Below are 12,441 nucleotides of genomic sequence, written 5' to 3' on the forward strand. Positions count from 1 at the left end.
AGTCACAGACTACTCATGACACAAAAGAAACTCACTCACTACTAATCTCAAGAAATCGTTTCTGATGTGGAAGATCAGATAGAGCTGCAACCACAGAGCATACTAAGAATTCCAAGAGATTAGATAACATACACTAACTTTGCACTGATACCAATTGTTGAACACAACTCTCTGTGAGAAACACTCGCACTCTTTATTAAGACCAATCGAGAAGAGAATACAAGACAACTGTGTAGAATACTTTTTGGATTTATTGGATGAATAACCTAGGTAGGGTGGAGGTTTATTTACTAGAGCCTATGCAATCTAAATCTAAATCTAACAAAAATCTTTTTCCTAAAATATCTAGATCTCTCCTATCACATATCTTTCCTAAAATCTCTCCTAACAATGCGCTCGTACAATTATTGGGCTTCACAACAAAACATTCTCTTATAAGAGGGTGAAACCTCTCTCTAATAGATGTGTAGACTAAAGTAGACAATATCTGCTAGCTGTGAATTTAGATTATTCCAAATTAGAAATCTTGATTTATTGGAACATGTTTAGAGTTTATTATTTGCATAAAAAGTAGATTTTATAAGTTTAAATTTACGTGCCTATTATCGACTCGGTTCTTGTCTGAGTTGTAAAATAGGTAACCGTTCATTTCTCATTTGATATTAGAAGCTTATTACTTCGGAAATGGAAAGTTTTTATTTATTTATTTATTTATTTATTAATGTTTCCCATATAATTGAGATTTGGCCAGAGAAGCCAGATTGTTGAGATCCAATCTCTTAAAGGAAGCAAATTCCTCCCTCTACGTTACCCTTTTTCACATCTTTAAGAAAGGCTTTGAACGCTGTATAATTGATGTTTTTAGAAGTCAAAAAAACAATAATGGCTATTTTATTTTATTTTATTTATTTTTTTCGGTTAAATGAAAAAATAAATTTTTAAATTTTTGTGAAATTTAAATAAAGTAACAACTTTTTATTTTTTATTTTTGGTAAATGATTTACAAAAAAAACTTAATAATAATAACTAAAATGATTTTTCATATTACCGATTAATTCGGACATAAATTCATTAATTAAAATATTATATTATCTATCAAAAGATCGTATCTTCATTCTAAAAATGAATTAAAAAAAAAAAAAAAATTCAAAATCCATAAGCTTCATATACAATAATACACATTTTTTCATGTAAATATGAGAGAATTTTTATAAATTTCAAGTAAAAAAATGTTCGTATAAATTAAAGGCGTGTTGTTGTGATCGTATGTCGGATGTCCAGATCATGTTGTCTGTGGCCGTTTGCCCGTTTCAAACTTCTTTTACTTGCTTTCATGTTAGATAGACCTTTACAATTATTGTTGTGTGAATACGCTGTATATGACGGGTCACTAAAATCGTACTAAAATGACCTAAAATGTACTCTAGAGATATGTGACTAGTTGTCAATTATTCCTACCTAAGTTATATGCTATCAAAACCGTTGTTGTTATCTACTTGCTTTTAGATTATAACATTAGTGTCTTAAAATTTTTTTCAACGTATTTCTTAGCTCACGTACTAAAACTTTCTTTTAAACGTGACTCGTGGTTCGAGCATATGTCAATATTGTCCATGAAGTGTAAATTTCAACTTGTTCGCTCGCCGAATCGGTATCTCACTGTAGTAAGAATGCAATTGTGACACTCTACATGTAGCTTATTAGTATGACTAAGAAGTTAAATATAGTAATTATTTTCTTTAATGATATTAAATAACAAATTTAATTGTGTTTAGATGAAGGTATTAGACATAAAATAAAAAATAAAAAATTTTATTTGTAATAAAATATGAATTTTTAAAATTTTCGAACTTATTATACATAATAAATTCATGGACAGAATGCTAATAAATATTAATTTTTGTATGAAAAATTAAAGATTATTTTAAAGATTTATTAAAAATATAATAACTAAATTTAAATAATATATAATAAAATTCAAATTACAAAAAGTAGTATAATATTTTAACGCGTCGAAATTTCAAAAGACAAGAACCGATTTTCCCGGGAAAATTACAATTCCTCGACGTGCTTTGCATTCAAAGCCCTTTCTAACATATTTTCGATTCCCAGTGACGCCATTTTATGTATAGTTCTTCCCCTCCTCTGGTAGCCGTTCTTAAACTTGAGGGAATTTGCGAACTCAAATCCGATTTTTGAGCATCAAATTTCGTTGATCAATCCAAAATAGTAACAATGTTGAAAATCGCGATTTGAATTCATGCCGACCACTACTCTTCTCTCCCTCTCCCTGTGACTCTGTTTCTTTCTCTTGGAGGCTCAAAATAGCATTCCGATTTCTTCTCTTTCATCCACTACCATAAACTTCATGGAAAATGATCGAGAATCTCCAGCTTCTTCTTTCAGGTCTTTTTTCTTCTATTTGTTTTCTTTTTTCAGATTTCGTAATGTGAAGATGTGTGAGATTGTTTGATTCTGTATGCTTGCTGATTGTTACTTGCGGAGTTTTGATTGTGCAATGGCTATTATTAGGTTTCTGTTTGCCAAAGTAGTAAGATACGAAAATGTATGAGATTATTTGATTATGTAGCTGATTGTAATGTGCGGAATTTTTTGATTTCGTGATGGATTGTTAAGTATCTGTTTGCGTTTTTCAAAAAAAGATTGGAGGTGATATGATTGTTATCTGCAGATTTCAATAGTAGCGCAATAATTAATTAAGTTTAGAAGTAGGATTCAGTCGACTGATGGTGCTTGAGCTTGACGAATTGTTGTTTTTTGATGTAGTAAGACGCCTGAGCGAACGTTGCAGCGATTGAAGATGTTGTTGCAAGTTTCAACCGCAAAGAAATTGGATCAGCAAAACTCTGCGAATATGGTTGGATGCAATCCGACTGTGCTTCAAACCGGAAGGTTGTTTCCCTCGCTACTTTGATTTCAACATATTTATTTGCATATTTTCCTTTGATTTCTCAATTTATAGCAGTTCCTTCTCTTGGCACGACGATTTTACGAAGCTATTTTTTAAGGCCTTTGTCGGTTTAGTTTGAACTTGAAAGAAAATCGATAGTCAAAACCAAATTGTTGAGAATTGTTGGGAGAGAGTTTCACATTGACTAATTAAAGGGTTGATTATAGGTTTATAGGTAAGAAATACATTTCTATTGATATTAGACCTTTTGGAGAAATCAAAAGAAAGTCACGAGAGCTTATGCTCAAAGTAGACAATATTATATCATTATGGAGATTCGTGATTCTTAACCCAAATAAGAACGGGCTGGTTTTGGTTTGGTTTTGCACGTCCCTAGTATATGTTTGAATTTTTTTTTTCTTTTTTTTTTCCTTTTAGTGTTTAATGTTATAGTTGTGGGATGGGGATTGGAAACTTTGACATAAAGGAAAGGTTCGGCCAATAATGAAGTTTACTGATGGCTTAATTATAGAGCTATAGAGCTATGCTCAAGTTGGGTTTATTTTGTCTGGTTGCTTCTTCCTGACCTGGTTTATACTTTCTGCAATTCTCTAGTGGCCATTTATTCAAATTTCCCATGTCATCAAGTGTTCTATATTTGGTTATTAGAGATTTTTCCTTGGAGCTTTTATGCTGTTTGTGCTGTCAATAAGTTGTTGACGTGGGAATTTGTTGGACAGCAATGATTCAGGCGATATTGCTTGTCAAGATCAATCAAAAGATCAGACAGATCAAGCTGTGGGGACTCCCAATTTAGGGAGAAGAAGACCGCGTGGATTCTCCGACTCTTTTGCTTCTCATGGTATGTAAATCTGTAAGTTCCTGCAAGTATTTCATCATTCATCATGTACTAATAATGTTATGATTCTATGTGTTGGTAGAGTTGAGATTATTAGAATTGGAAGATGAAGCTAAAGACGAGTCATCTCCTAGAGGGGTGCTCGAGGACTGCTTGAGAAGCTTAGATTCTGAAACAACTACTTCCCGGGACAGCACTTCCGATTGGGTAGTTAATCCGGACTCCAGAAATCCAAGTCATTGGAAAGGTTTCTTTCGCTTACTGAAGAAAGGACCTCAAATGCGATTTCAGACCTTTCCTCCTCTAGCTGTTCCAAAAATCGCCAAAAGAAAGAGCAAAAGAATTAGAGAGGATATGCTTCCGGCAGTATCACCAGTGAGGGACTCTTCTATACAGTCCGAGTTTTGCTACTTCAAATCTTCTTGGAAGAATTTCACACTTTCAGAGCTTGAAGCTGCTAGCAATAACTTCAACCCAGGTCTATTGCTCGACACTGAATTAGCCTTGTTGATGTGAAACTTTGATAATGCCGTTCCTTTTTTATGGCCATAGAATATCTAGTTTGTATGCTGATAAAACACCTTCTTTCTTTTTTCAAAAGAAAACTTGATTGGTGAGGGTGGTTATTCTGAAGTTTACAAAGGGCAGCTGGAAGATGGGCAACTTGTCGCGATCAAGCGGCTTAACAGAGGCACCCAAGAAGAGATGACTGCAGATTTCTTGTCTGAGCTTGGAATTATCGTTCATGTTGATCATCCTAATGTTGCGAGCGTAATTGGGTACGGCGTTGAAGGGGGAATGCACCTTATACTTCATTTATCACCCCTTGGAAGCCTGGCATCCATACTTTATGGTTTGTTATTTATAGTCTATCTTTTGCATTTCTAACCGTTTAATTTACTGCTAATTCCGCCGGTATAATCTAGGGCCAAAGGAGAGACTGGATTGGTCAACCAGGTTTAAGATTGCTCTAGGAACTGCTGAAGGCCTCCTGTATCTTCATGAAGGCTGCCAAAGAAGAATAATCCACAGAGACATTAAGGCCTCTAATATTTTACTTAGAGAAGATTTTGAGCCTCAGGTATGCTTTATGCTCTGACAGTTATCCAAGTGCTGTAGCTGGAGATATGCAGGAAAGTTGAAATCAATGCAAACATAAATGCCTTCCATTGGTTTGTATAGTTTGAGCATTGAAATTGATAACATCAAATAAAAATCATTGGTTTGTATAGTTTGTGGAGAGTCGTGATTTCTAGCTTGGTATCAGAGTCATGCCCTTAATTTAGCTATGTCAATAGAATCCTCAAATGTTGAACAAATAAGTTGTGAGTTTCAAAAGTATAGTAAAAAAAGACTAAGTGTCTAACAAATGGTGTACTTTGTTCGAAGACTCCAGAGAAGGAGACGAGCCTCGATTAAAGAGAGGCTATTTGAGAGTGCTCTATAGTGTACTTTGTTTGAAGGGAGGATTGTTAAAGATTGTTGGGAGAGAGTCCCACATTGGCTAATTTAGGGAATGATCATGGGTTTATAGGTAAGGAACATATCTCCATTGGTATGAGGTCTTTTGGGGAAGCCTAAAGGAAAGCCATGAGTTCTTATGCTCAAAGTGGACAATATCATACTAGTGTGGAGAGAATATGTCTCCATTGGTATGAGGTCTTTTGGGGAAGCCTAAAGCAAAGCCATGATATCTTATGCTCAAAGTGAACAATATCATACTAGTGTGGAGAGTCGTGATTCCTAACACTTTCAACATCTTTTAGATATCCGACTTTGGGCTTGCATCATACTAGTGTGGAGAGAATACGTCTCAATTGGTATGAGGTCTTTTGGGGAAGCCCAAACCAAAGTCATGAGATCTTATGCTCAAAGTGGATAATATCATATTAGTGTGGAGAGAATACGTCTCCATTGATATAAGGCCTTTTGGGGAAGCCCAAAGCAAAACTATGAGATTTTATGCCCAAAGTAAACAATATCATACTAGTGTGGAGAGTGGTGATTCCTAACACTTTCAACATCTTTCAGATATCCGACTTTGGGCTTGCTAAGTGGCTACCAGATCAATGGACTCACCATACCGTGTCGAAGTTCGAAGGCACATTCGGGTTCGTCGATCGAAACTTCTTGTGAAGAATTTTTAAAATCTACTCCAACCCTGATCCTCCTCTGATGATTATAGGTACCTTCCTCCTGAGTTCTTTATGCATGGCATTGTTGATGAAAAAACCGATGTCTATGCTTATGGAGTACTTTTATTGGAACTCATTACCGGACGGCAAGCATTGAATAGCTCACAGCAAAGCCTTGTGATGTGGGTATGTCCCCAACTGCAATCTCAGTTTTGCTGATCTTGAGAACAATTTTGTGTATAACGCTTGTCTGTTAAAAACTATTTGCAGGCTAAACCTCTACTTCTTAAAGATAATCTCAAGGATCTTGTTGATCCATGTCTTTTCGACGTATTTGACACCGAACAAATGAAGCTTATGACCTCAGTAGCTTCAATGTGCATAAATCAATCTTCAATTCAACGGCCAGAGATGTGTGAGGTAACTACTTTTATTTTGAGGAAAATATTCTTAGTCACTCTTTGGATTTAGATAATCATGAGTATTAAAATTATCTCCGGTAAAGTAGAAAAGAGTATAACTCAGTTGATTAAGATATATACCTTTGACTATGAAGTTTAAAAGTGTGAAAGTTCATACCACATATTGAACTAAAAGAAAAAAAAAAAATTGAAGCATTCATCCTCTCATTCCTCGAAATTATTTCTATACCTTGCCATTCATTTCTAAACATTAAAATTATGTTCTATCATGTTTTTTTTGTTCAGCATTGATAAATTTTTTTTTTCTTTTTTTTTTTAGAGAAAATGAAGTTTTGGTAGATAACGATTTTATTTTTTAAAATCTCTATTTGATTCCTTGCAACTTTGTTGTATTGGACTTCACCCGTCTTAAATTTGATTTTGTATCTTGTATTCATATATATGCAGATTGTTGAGATCCTGAAAGGGAATGGAGTTGCTTTGGAACTTTTACAACAACAGAAGTCTAGATTTCAGAGGACATACTCTGAGGAACTTTTAGATGCAGAAGAGTATAATTCTACCAAGTATTTAAGTGATATGGATCGACATCTAGAGATTGTTTTAGGAGCCTGTGATATTGATGTTTAGGTTTATTATCACCTCATAAATACTTTGTTTTTTTTTTTTTTTTAAATTCTCCCACGAAATAACTTTTTACAATATTTATGCATTTATACTCGATCATAATATATGATCTCGATGTTTTAATTTTGTGATTTGAAGTTAATTTCTTTTTTTTTGTTGGAGATATTGAATTCATTTGAGAATAATCGTGATAGTCCAAATATTGTTACTGTGTTATTATATTTAAATTTTTCTTTGGAATGATTCTTAGTTTAGAGATTTGGCTATGAATTATTAATTTATGGTTTGAAAGATGGTTATCATTTGGAGAGTATATTGTTGAATTGGAGGTGTGATTCAAACTCTAGAAGTCTGGTTGGTATATACCTAGTGCAAGTTCAACCATGCTTGTTTTGACATTTGTATCTCATTTAAATAAATTGCTATTATTATCACGGACCATCAATTATTAATATATTCTTTTGAGTCATCGAGGAGAAATTTCTTTTATTGGAATGTGACCTCAGTTCGTTCACAATCTACTCTCTTGAAATCCAACATCCTTGTTGACACAACCCATGATGTCTGGTTCTAATACCATTTGTAACCGTCCAAGCCCATTACTATTAGATATGGTCTATTCCAAGCCCATTACTATTAGATATGGTCTATTTCCAATGTCCTCGCGCACCCCCTAAACCTATTTCTAGTAGATATTGTTTGGTTTGACCAGTTATCTATCGTCGCCAATCTCACTATTTTTAAAATAGGTATGTGAGGGAAGAATTTCTACACTCTTACAAGTAATGTTTCATTTCTTCGTTATCTATCATCGTCAACACTGTTTTTTAAAACGTATATGTGATGGAGAAGTTTCTATACCATTACCAAGAATGTTTCGTTCCTTCTCCAATGGACGTGAGATCTTCTATCTACTTCATTTTAGTTTCACAGAAAATTAAGATAAATTCGTTTTTAATTTTTAGAAATGGTTAAAACTTACGAAAGAATTTCTCATCAATAAAATATTAGCCTAAACTCGTTTATAAATCATATTCGAAGGAGAAAAATAAAGAAAAGAAATAGACTGGTTTATCATTTTGACGTGGCAATCTCGCACGTGTAGTTGGCATCAATGTTTTTCTGTTGAGACTCGAGAGGAAGCCGCCCCTTTATAACTCTGGATTTGCAGACTTCGAATAAATTTTCTCCGATCACTCTCTCTCTCTCTCTCTCTCTAATTTAATCCGATCGAGACTATGTCCAAATTTCGCTATCTGTTATTTCTCTTCTTGATTTTGATCTCATCGGTTGTTCGGGAATCAAGTTGTTCGTATGCTGGTTCGGCTACCTCCACCGTAGATCCTAGTAAAGTGAAGCAGATTTCATGGAAGCCGAGGTTCTTAACGCTATCATTTTCAAACGCACGTATCTTCTTTTTGATTTATTTTCCGTTCTATCGTGTTTGTTTGCTGAGAAAGTTATGGAACTCGAAATTGTTTTAGATTTTAACTTCTGGTCGTCTAGGTTAAGTTCAGTGACGGTTCGCTACTGCAATAGCCTTAATTCAGTTTTGGATAGTAATTTATGCTTCGCAAATTTTTGATTAGGCGTTTTGCTGATGTTGTAGAGCTTTTGTATACGAAGGATTTCTCACGGACCTAGAATGCGACCATCTGGTTTCTATAGTAAGTTAAGCTTTAGTGATATTCATCATTATGGAAGTCATGTCGATCTCTGTTGTTGAAGGCTCGTTTTTCTTCTCCGATAGGCGAGATCCGAGCTAAAGAGATCTGAAGTTGCTGATAATGACTCAGGAGATAGCAAGCTCAGTACTGTTCGAACGAGCTCAGGAATGTTCATTTCTAAGAGCAAGGTTAGGTTCGATCTCCATACAAATAATCTTCCAGTTTGTTTTTCTCGATGTTTTCTCTAATTTCTCTTTCGATTTTTGTTTTTGATCGGAAAAAAACTTATGCTACTAGTGGTCATTGAATTTATTTATTGAATTAAACTAAATGGAAGAAACTTTGCTGGTAAGAAACAGAAATATATTGCATTCTCAAAGAGGTTAAACAATCACATAACGATTTGAATGTTCCTGATTGCGTGGCTGCACTAATCAACATTGCGTCTTGTGTGTAAGTTTAGGATGTTAGTTTGAGTTACGACGTCCACTATGTTGACTGTTCATACAAAATTATAGAGCAAACAATTTTTCAGAAATAGTAACTTAAAACCTTCTCTCCTATCTTGTTAAATCAGGACTAGATTGAAGAGTTCTGAGTGGTTATGTTTTAATAAATCTAATATACAGTGTACTTCGTGATCATCCCTCCCTCATGTATCTTAGACTTGTTGTGTATAGTATACCAATAACTATTTCCTTTGGCTCTATTAAGTATAGTTGAAGTATCTTCTTTATTTACATTTTTATTTGATATTTAGGATCCTATTGTTTCTGGCATAGAGGACAAAATTGCTGCATGGACTTTTCTTCCAAAAGGTATACGATTTGTTCATTGTCAAATCACAAATTTTGCCATTGATTTGGTTATGTCAGAGTACTAGTCTTAGGGGTTTCATAAATTGGTTTGGGTTCGGTTAGATTCAGATATTTTTAGATTTAATCTAATTATTTGGAATGTAAATTTTTTCAACTCAAACAATTGAAATCAACCCGTCCATAAATTATTTTGATTGAGTTGGTTGGTGTGGTTCAAAATTTTGTTTTTAATAAAAGTAAAATATTAATATGTAAAACATTTTATTTATTTATTTTCAAATATTGAATTAAGATTTATAACTCAATTTCTACTATTCTAATAAATTAAAATTTTATTGAAGAGTTCTTAATAATAAATAATAATATAAACAATAATGAAATAAAAATTTGAATTGGTTCAATTTAATCCAAACTTATTTTAGAGGAATTCATGAACTAATCTAACCTATAATTTTTCTTTTTTTTGAACCTAACACAATCTAAATACGTTGATAATCCAACTCTACAAGTGAAATAGTTGAATGAATGGTTAAGGTCTTTTTTTTTTGTTGGTTACTGCAAAATGTGGCGTGTATTTCTCATTTTTCAGAGAATGGAGAGGACATTCAGGTATTGAGATATGAGCATGGGCAGAAGTATGAATCACATTATGATTACTTTGTTGACAAGGTGAATATTGCCCGGGGAGGACATCGTTTAGCTACAGTCCTTATGTATCTCTCTAATGTGACCAAAGGCGGTGAAACAGTTTTTCCCTTGGCTGAGGTTAGTTCCAAGTGTTGATTCACAAACTAATTTAACCAAATTATTGGTCAATTGGATTAGGCATGAAGCTCAAGGATTACTGAAACTCTTCCTCACAAATAAGCCAATTTACTAAGAATAATGCTAAAAATGATAAGGATTCTTTGATCCCATGTTAAAAATGAGAAGCTCTATACTATGTTAACAATGATCCATTCCACTTATGTTTCTCATTCTTAACATTGTATTAGAACTTCTCATTCTTAATACAATTTTTAACCAAATCTATAATTGGTATTAAATTTGCAAATAAATTTGGTTCATAAATGACCAAAATCAGATTGTTTAACCTTGTTATATAATCTTTATGTGAGCAGAAATCTCCCCGGCGGAGGGCTTCTGAAACAGACGAGGATCTCTCAGAGTGTGCAAGGCAAGGAATTGCAGGTACGAGTTCCCAAACAAACAAACTATAGAGCTTTTGCTGAAATTAATGTGTTTTTATTTGTGACTTTATATTCTCACCTGGAACGAACGGATGTAGTGAAACCAAAGAAAGGCGATGCCCTTCTTTTCTTTAGTCTTGAACCAAATGCTATCCCAGACACCAATAGTCTCCATGGAGGCTGCCCTGTTCTTGAAGGAGAAAAATGGTCAGCAACAAAGTGGATTCACGTTGACTCTTTCAGCAAAAACTTGGGAAACATTGGGGACTGTACGGATCTAAATGAAAGCTGTGAGAGATGGGCTGCCTTAGGGGAATGCACCAAAAACCCTGAGTATATGGTCGGATCTGCAGAGCTTCCAGGCTACTGTAGGCGGAGTTGCAGGATCTGTTGATACACTCCAAATTTGGATACCTTTGGGCGGTAAAATTCTTGATTCTTGCCTTTGGAAGGATAGTAATTGACTTATTTTAAAATTATTATTGGCTTATTTTAAGGTATTGTTTCTTCTAAAAATAAATACATAGACGTAATTACTTGTTTCGTCACTCATGAACTAATTGTGTAGCTATCTTATGCCTTTTGAACTCTGAAGCACGGATGAATGAAGCAGTAGCCGTCGGGTAATTATAACTCTACTTTTCTTTTTTTCTTAATATGATTGAAAAATATATTTTTTTTGTCGAAAATTAATTGTTTTATTCGTGTGATTATATACTGATCACCTTTAACTCCCCTTAATAAACCGCCATTACCTTTTTATTAATCAAACTAGTTTAATTTTAGTCCTTACTTTTTAATGTTCAAAATTTGATCTTTGATGCTAGTTTCATCGACGTTTTTCACCAACGAAAGGTAACCTTATTGGTCACCTCTATTCTCGTATTGTTTTTTTTTCAGTAAAAACTAAGTTTGATTGAAAGAACAATTTTTAACCTATATATTATATTATAAAAGTTGCACATTATTCCGCCAAAAAAAGCCTAACTTGATAGGTGGTGGTGGTTGTTGGTTCAGCCATTGTTCTTCTCATCTTTTGGCATTATATTTGGCTCATTGTAAATAGTTCTGATGTGATGAATTCAGCAAACTCCAGGAACACAGCAGGATTTTTCAATCCATCTGAAACCAAAGGAAAAAGGAAGAAAACAGGTAAAAATAGGTTTTGACAAAAAAAATTATCCATTTAATATGTAGGAGTGAGACCTGAGTAGGAACTCGCAGTTTTTGGTAATTTATTAGAAAGAAAGAAAGATTCCGTAAGCTACTTAGTAGTGGATAGGTAAAAAGAAAGCACTCCATTACGAATGTTGGGACATGAATAAAGCAATGTCTAAGATAATGAACAAGATGCTCTCACTCAACAAGCACCTCAAAGTGGCCATGGAGATTCTTCCTCCCATCACCCAATAACTCAATCCCCTCTAATGTTAACTGCTTTTCTTCCTTCCTATTCTAAAAGATGGGAGCCTTCTTGGACAAGAAAAATGATATGTAGCATCAAACATTGACTATGATCCATCACGACTAAGCCAAGCTAAAAGGAGTTGAAAATTATTAGTCAAACAAATTATTTATCTTTTAGATTGAGTTAACTCAATTGGTCAAGAAAGCTTTTTTTGACAATATGCCTCTATGAATCTTTGGTACTTTCAACTTAATGATTATATTCCAGATTGGAAACATCTTATGCACCCATTCACATGTTAAGAGTAACTAGTGTTTCCGCAACTCCCTATTCAATGTTGTGCTTGGTTCCTTGATAACTTCTAGTTTGATCAAGAAAACCACAAAAAAAAAAAAAAAAAAAAA

At 33.9% G+C, this 12,441-nt stretch overlaps 3 protein-coding genes across 4 annotated transcripts in view; 2 read left to right on the plus strand and 1 right to left on the minus strand.

Moving 5' to 3' along the window:
* Positions 1–2,173: 2,173 nt before the first annotated feature.
* LOC111499055 (receptor-like cytosolic serine/threonine-protein kinase RBK2) lies at positions 2,174–6,992 on the plus strand. Its single transcript, XM_023150498.1, has 10 exons — positions 2,174–2,406; positions 2,788–2,913; positions 3,652–3,773; positions 3,853–4,248; positions 4,372–4,623; positions 4,697–4,851; positions 5,802–5,881; positions 5,956–6,091; positions 6,176–6,325; positions 6,775–6,992. Exons 1-10 carry the CDS (start codon positions 2,369–2,371, stop codon positions 6,955–6,957), a joined length of 1,638 nt encoding a protein of 545 aa, XP_023006266.1. The 5' UTR covers positions 2,174–2,368; the 3' UTR covers positions 6,958–6,992.
* A 1,140-nt stretch (positions 6,993–8,132) lies between these two features.
* On the plus strand, positions 8,133–11,273 carry LOC111499059 (probable prolyl 4-hydroxylase 4). 2 transcript variants are annotated; one of them, XM_023150505.1, is made up of 8 exons: positions 8,133–8,332; positions 8,564–8,621; positions 8,705–8,809; positions 9,382–9,439; positions 10,029–10,204; positions 10,561–10,630; positions 10,728–11,052; positions 11,198–11,273. In XM_023150505.1, the coding sequence occupies exons 1-7, from the start codon at positions 8,193–8,195 to the stop codon at positions 11,021–11,023; spliced, it is 903 nt and encodes a 300-aa protein (XP_023006273.1). In that variant the 5' UTR covers positions 8,133–8,192; the 3' UTR covers positions 11,024–11,052; positions 11,198–11,273. The 2 variants fall into 2 exon arrangements, with proteins under 2 accessions (XP_023006273.1, XP_023006272.1); XM_023150504.1 differs by having other exon boundaries at positions 8,134–8,332; positions 10,728–11,267.
* A 194-nt stretch (positions 11,274–11,467) lies between these two features.
* LOC111499061 overlaps positions 11,468–12,441 on the minus strand; it is a 7,989-nt gene continuing 7,015 nt past the window's right edge. The window contains exon 3 of the mRNA XM_023150510.1: positions 11,468–11,751. Coding sequence (XP_023006278.1) covers positions 11,743–11,751 — 9 coding nt within the window. The 3' untranslated portion in view covers positions 11,468–11,742. The remainder of the gene's footprint in view (positions 11,752–12,441) is intronic.

The sequence above is a fragment of the Cucurbita maxima genome, unplaced genomic scaffold, assembly GCF_002738345.1.
Source record: "Cucurbita maxima cultivar Rimu unplaced genomic scaffold, Cmax_1.0 Cma_Scf00026, whole genome shotgun sequence".
In the NCBI taxonomy this organism is placed as follows: Eukaryota; Viridiplantae; Streptophyta; class Magnoliopsida; order Cucurbitales; family Cucurbitaceae; genus Cucurbita; species Cucurbita maxima.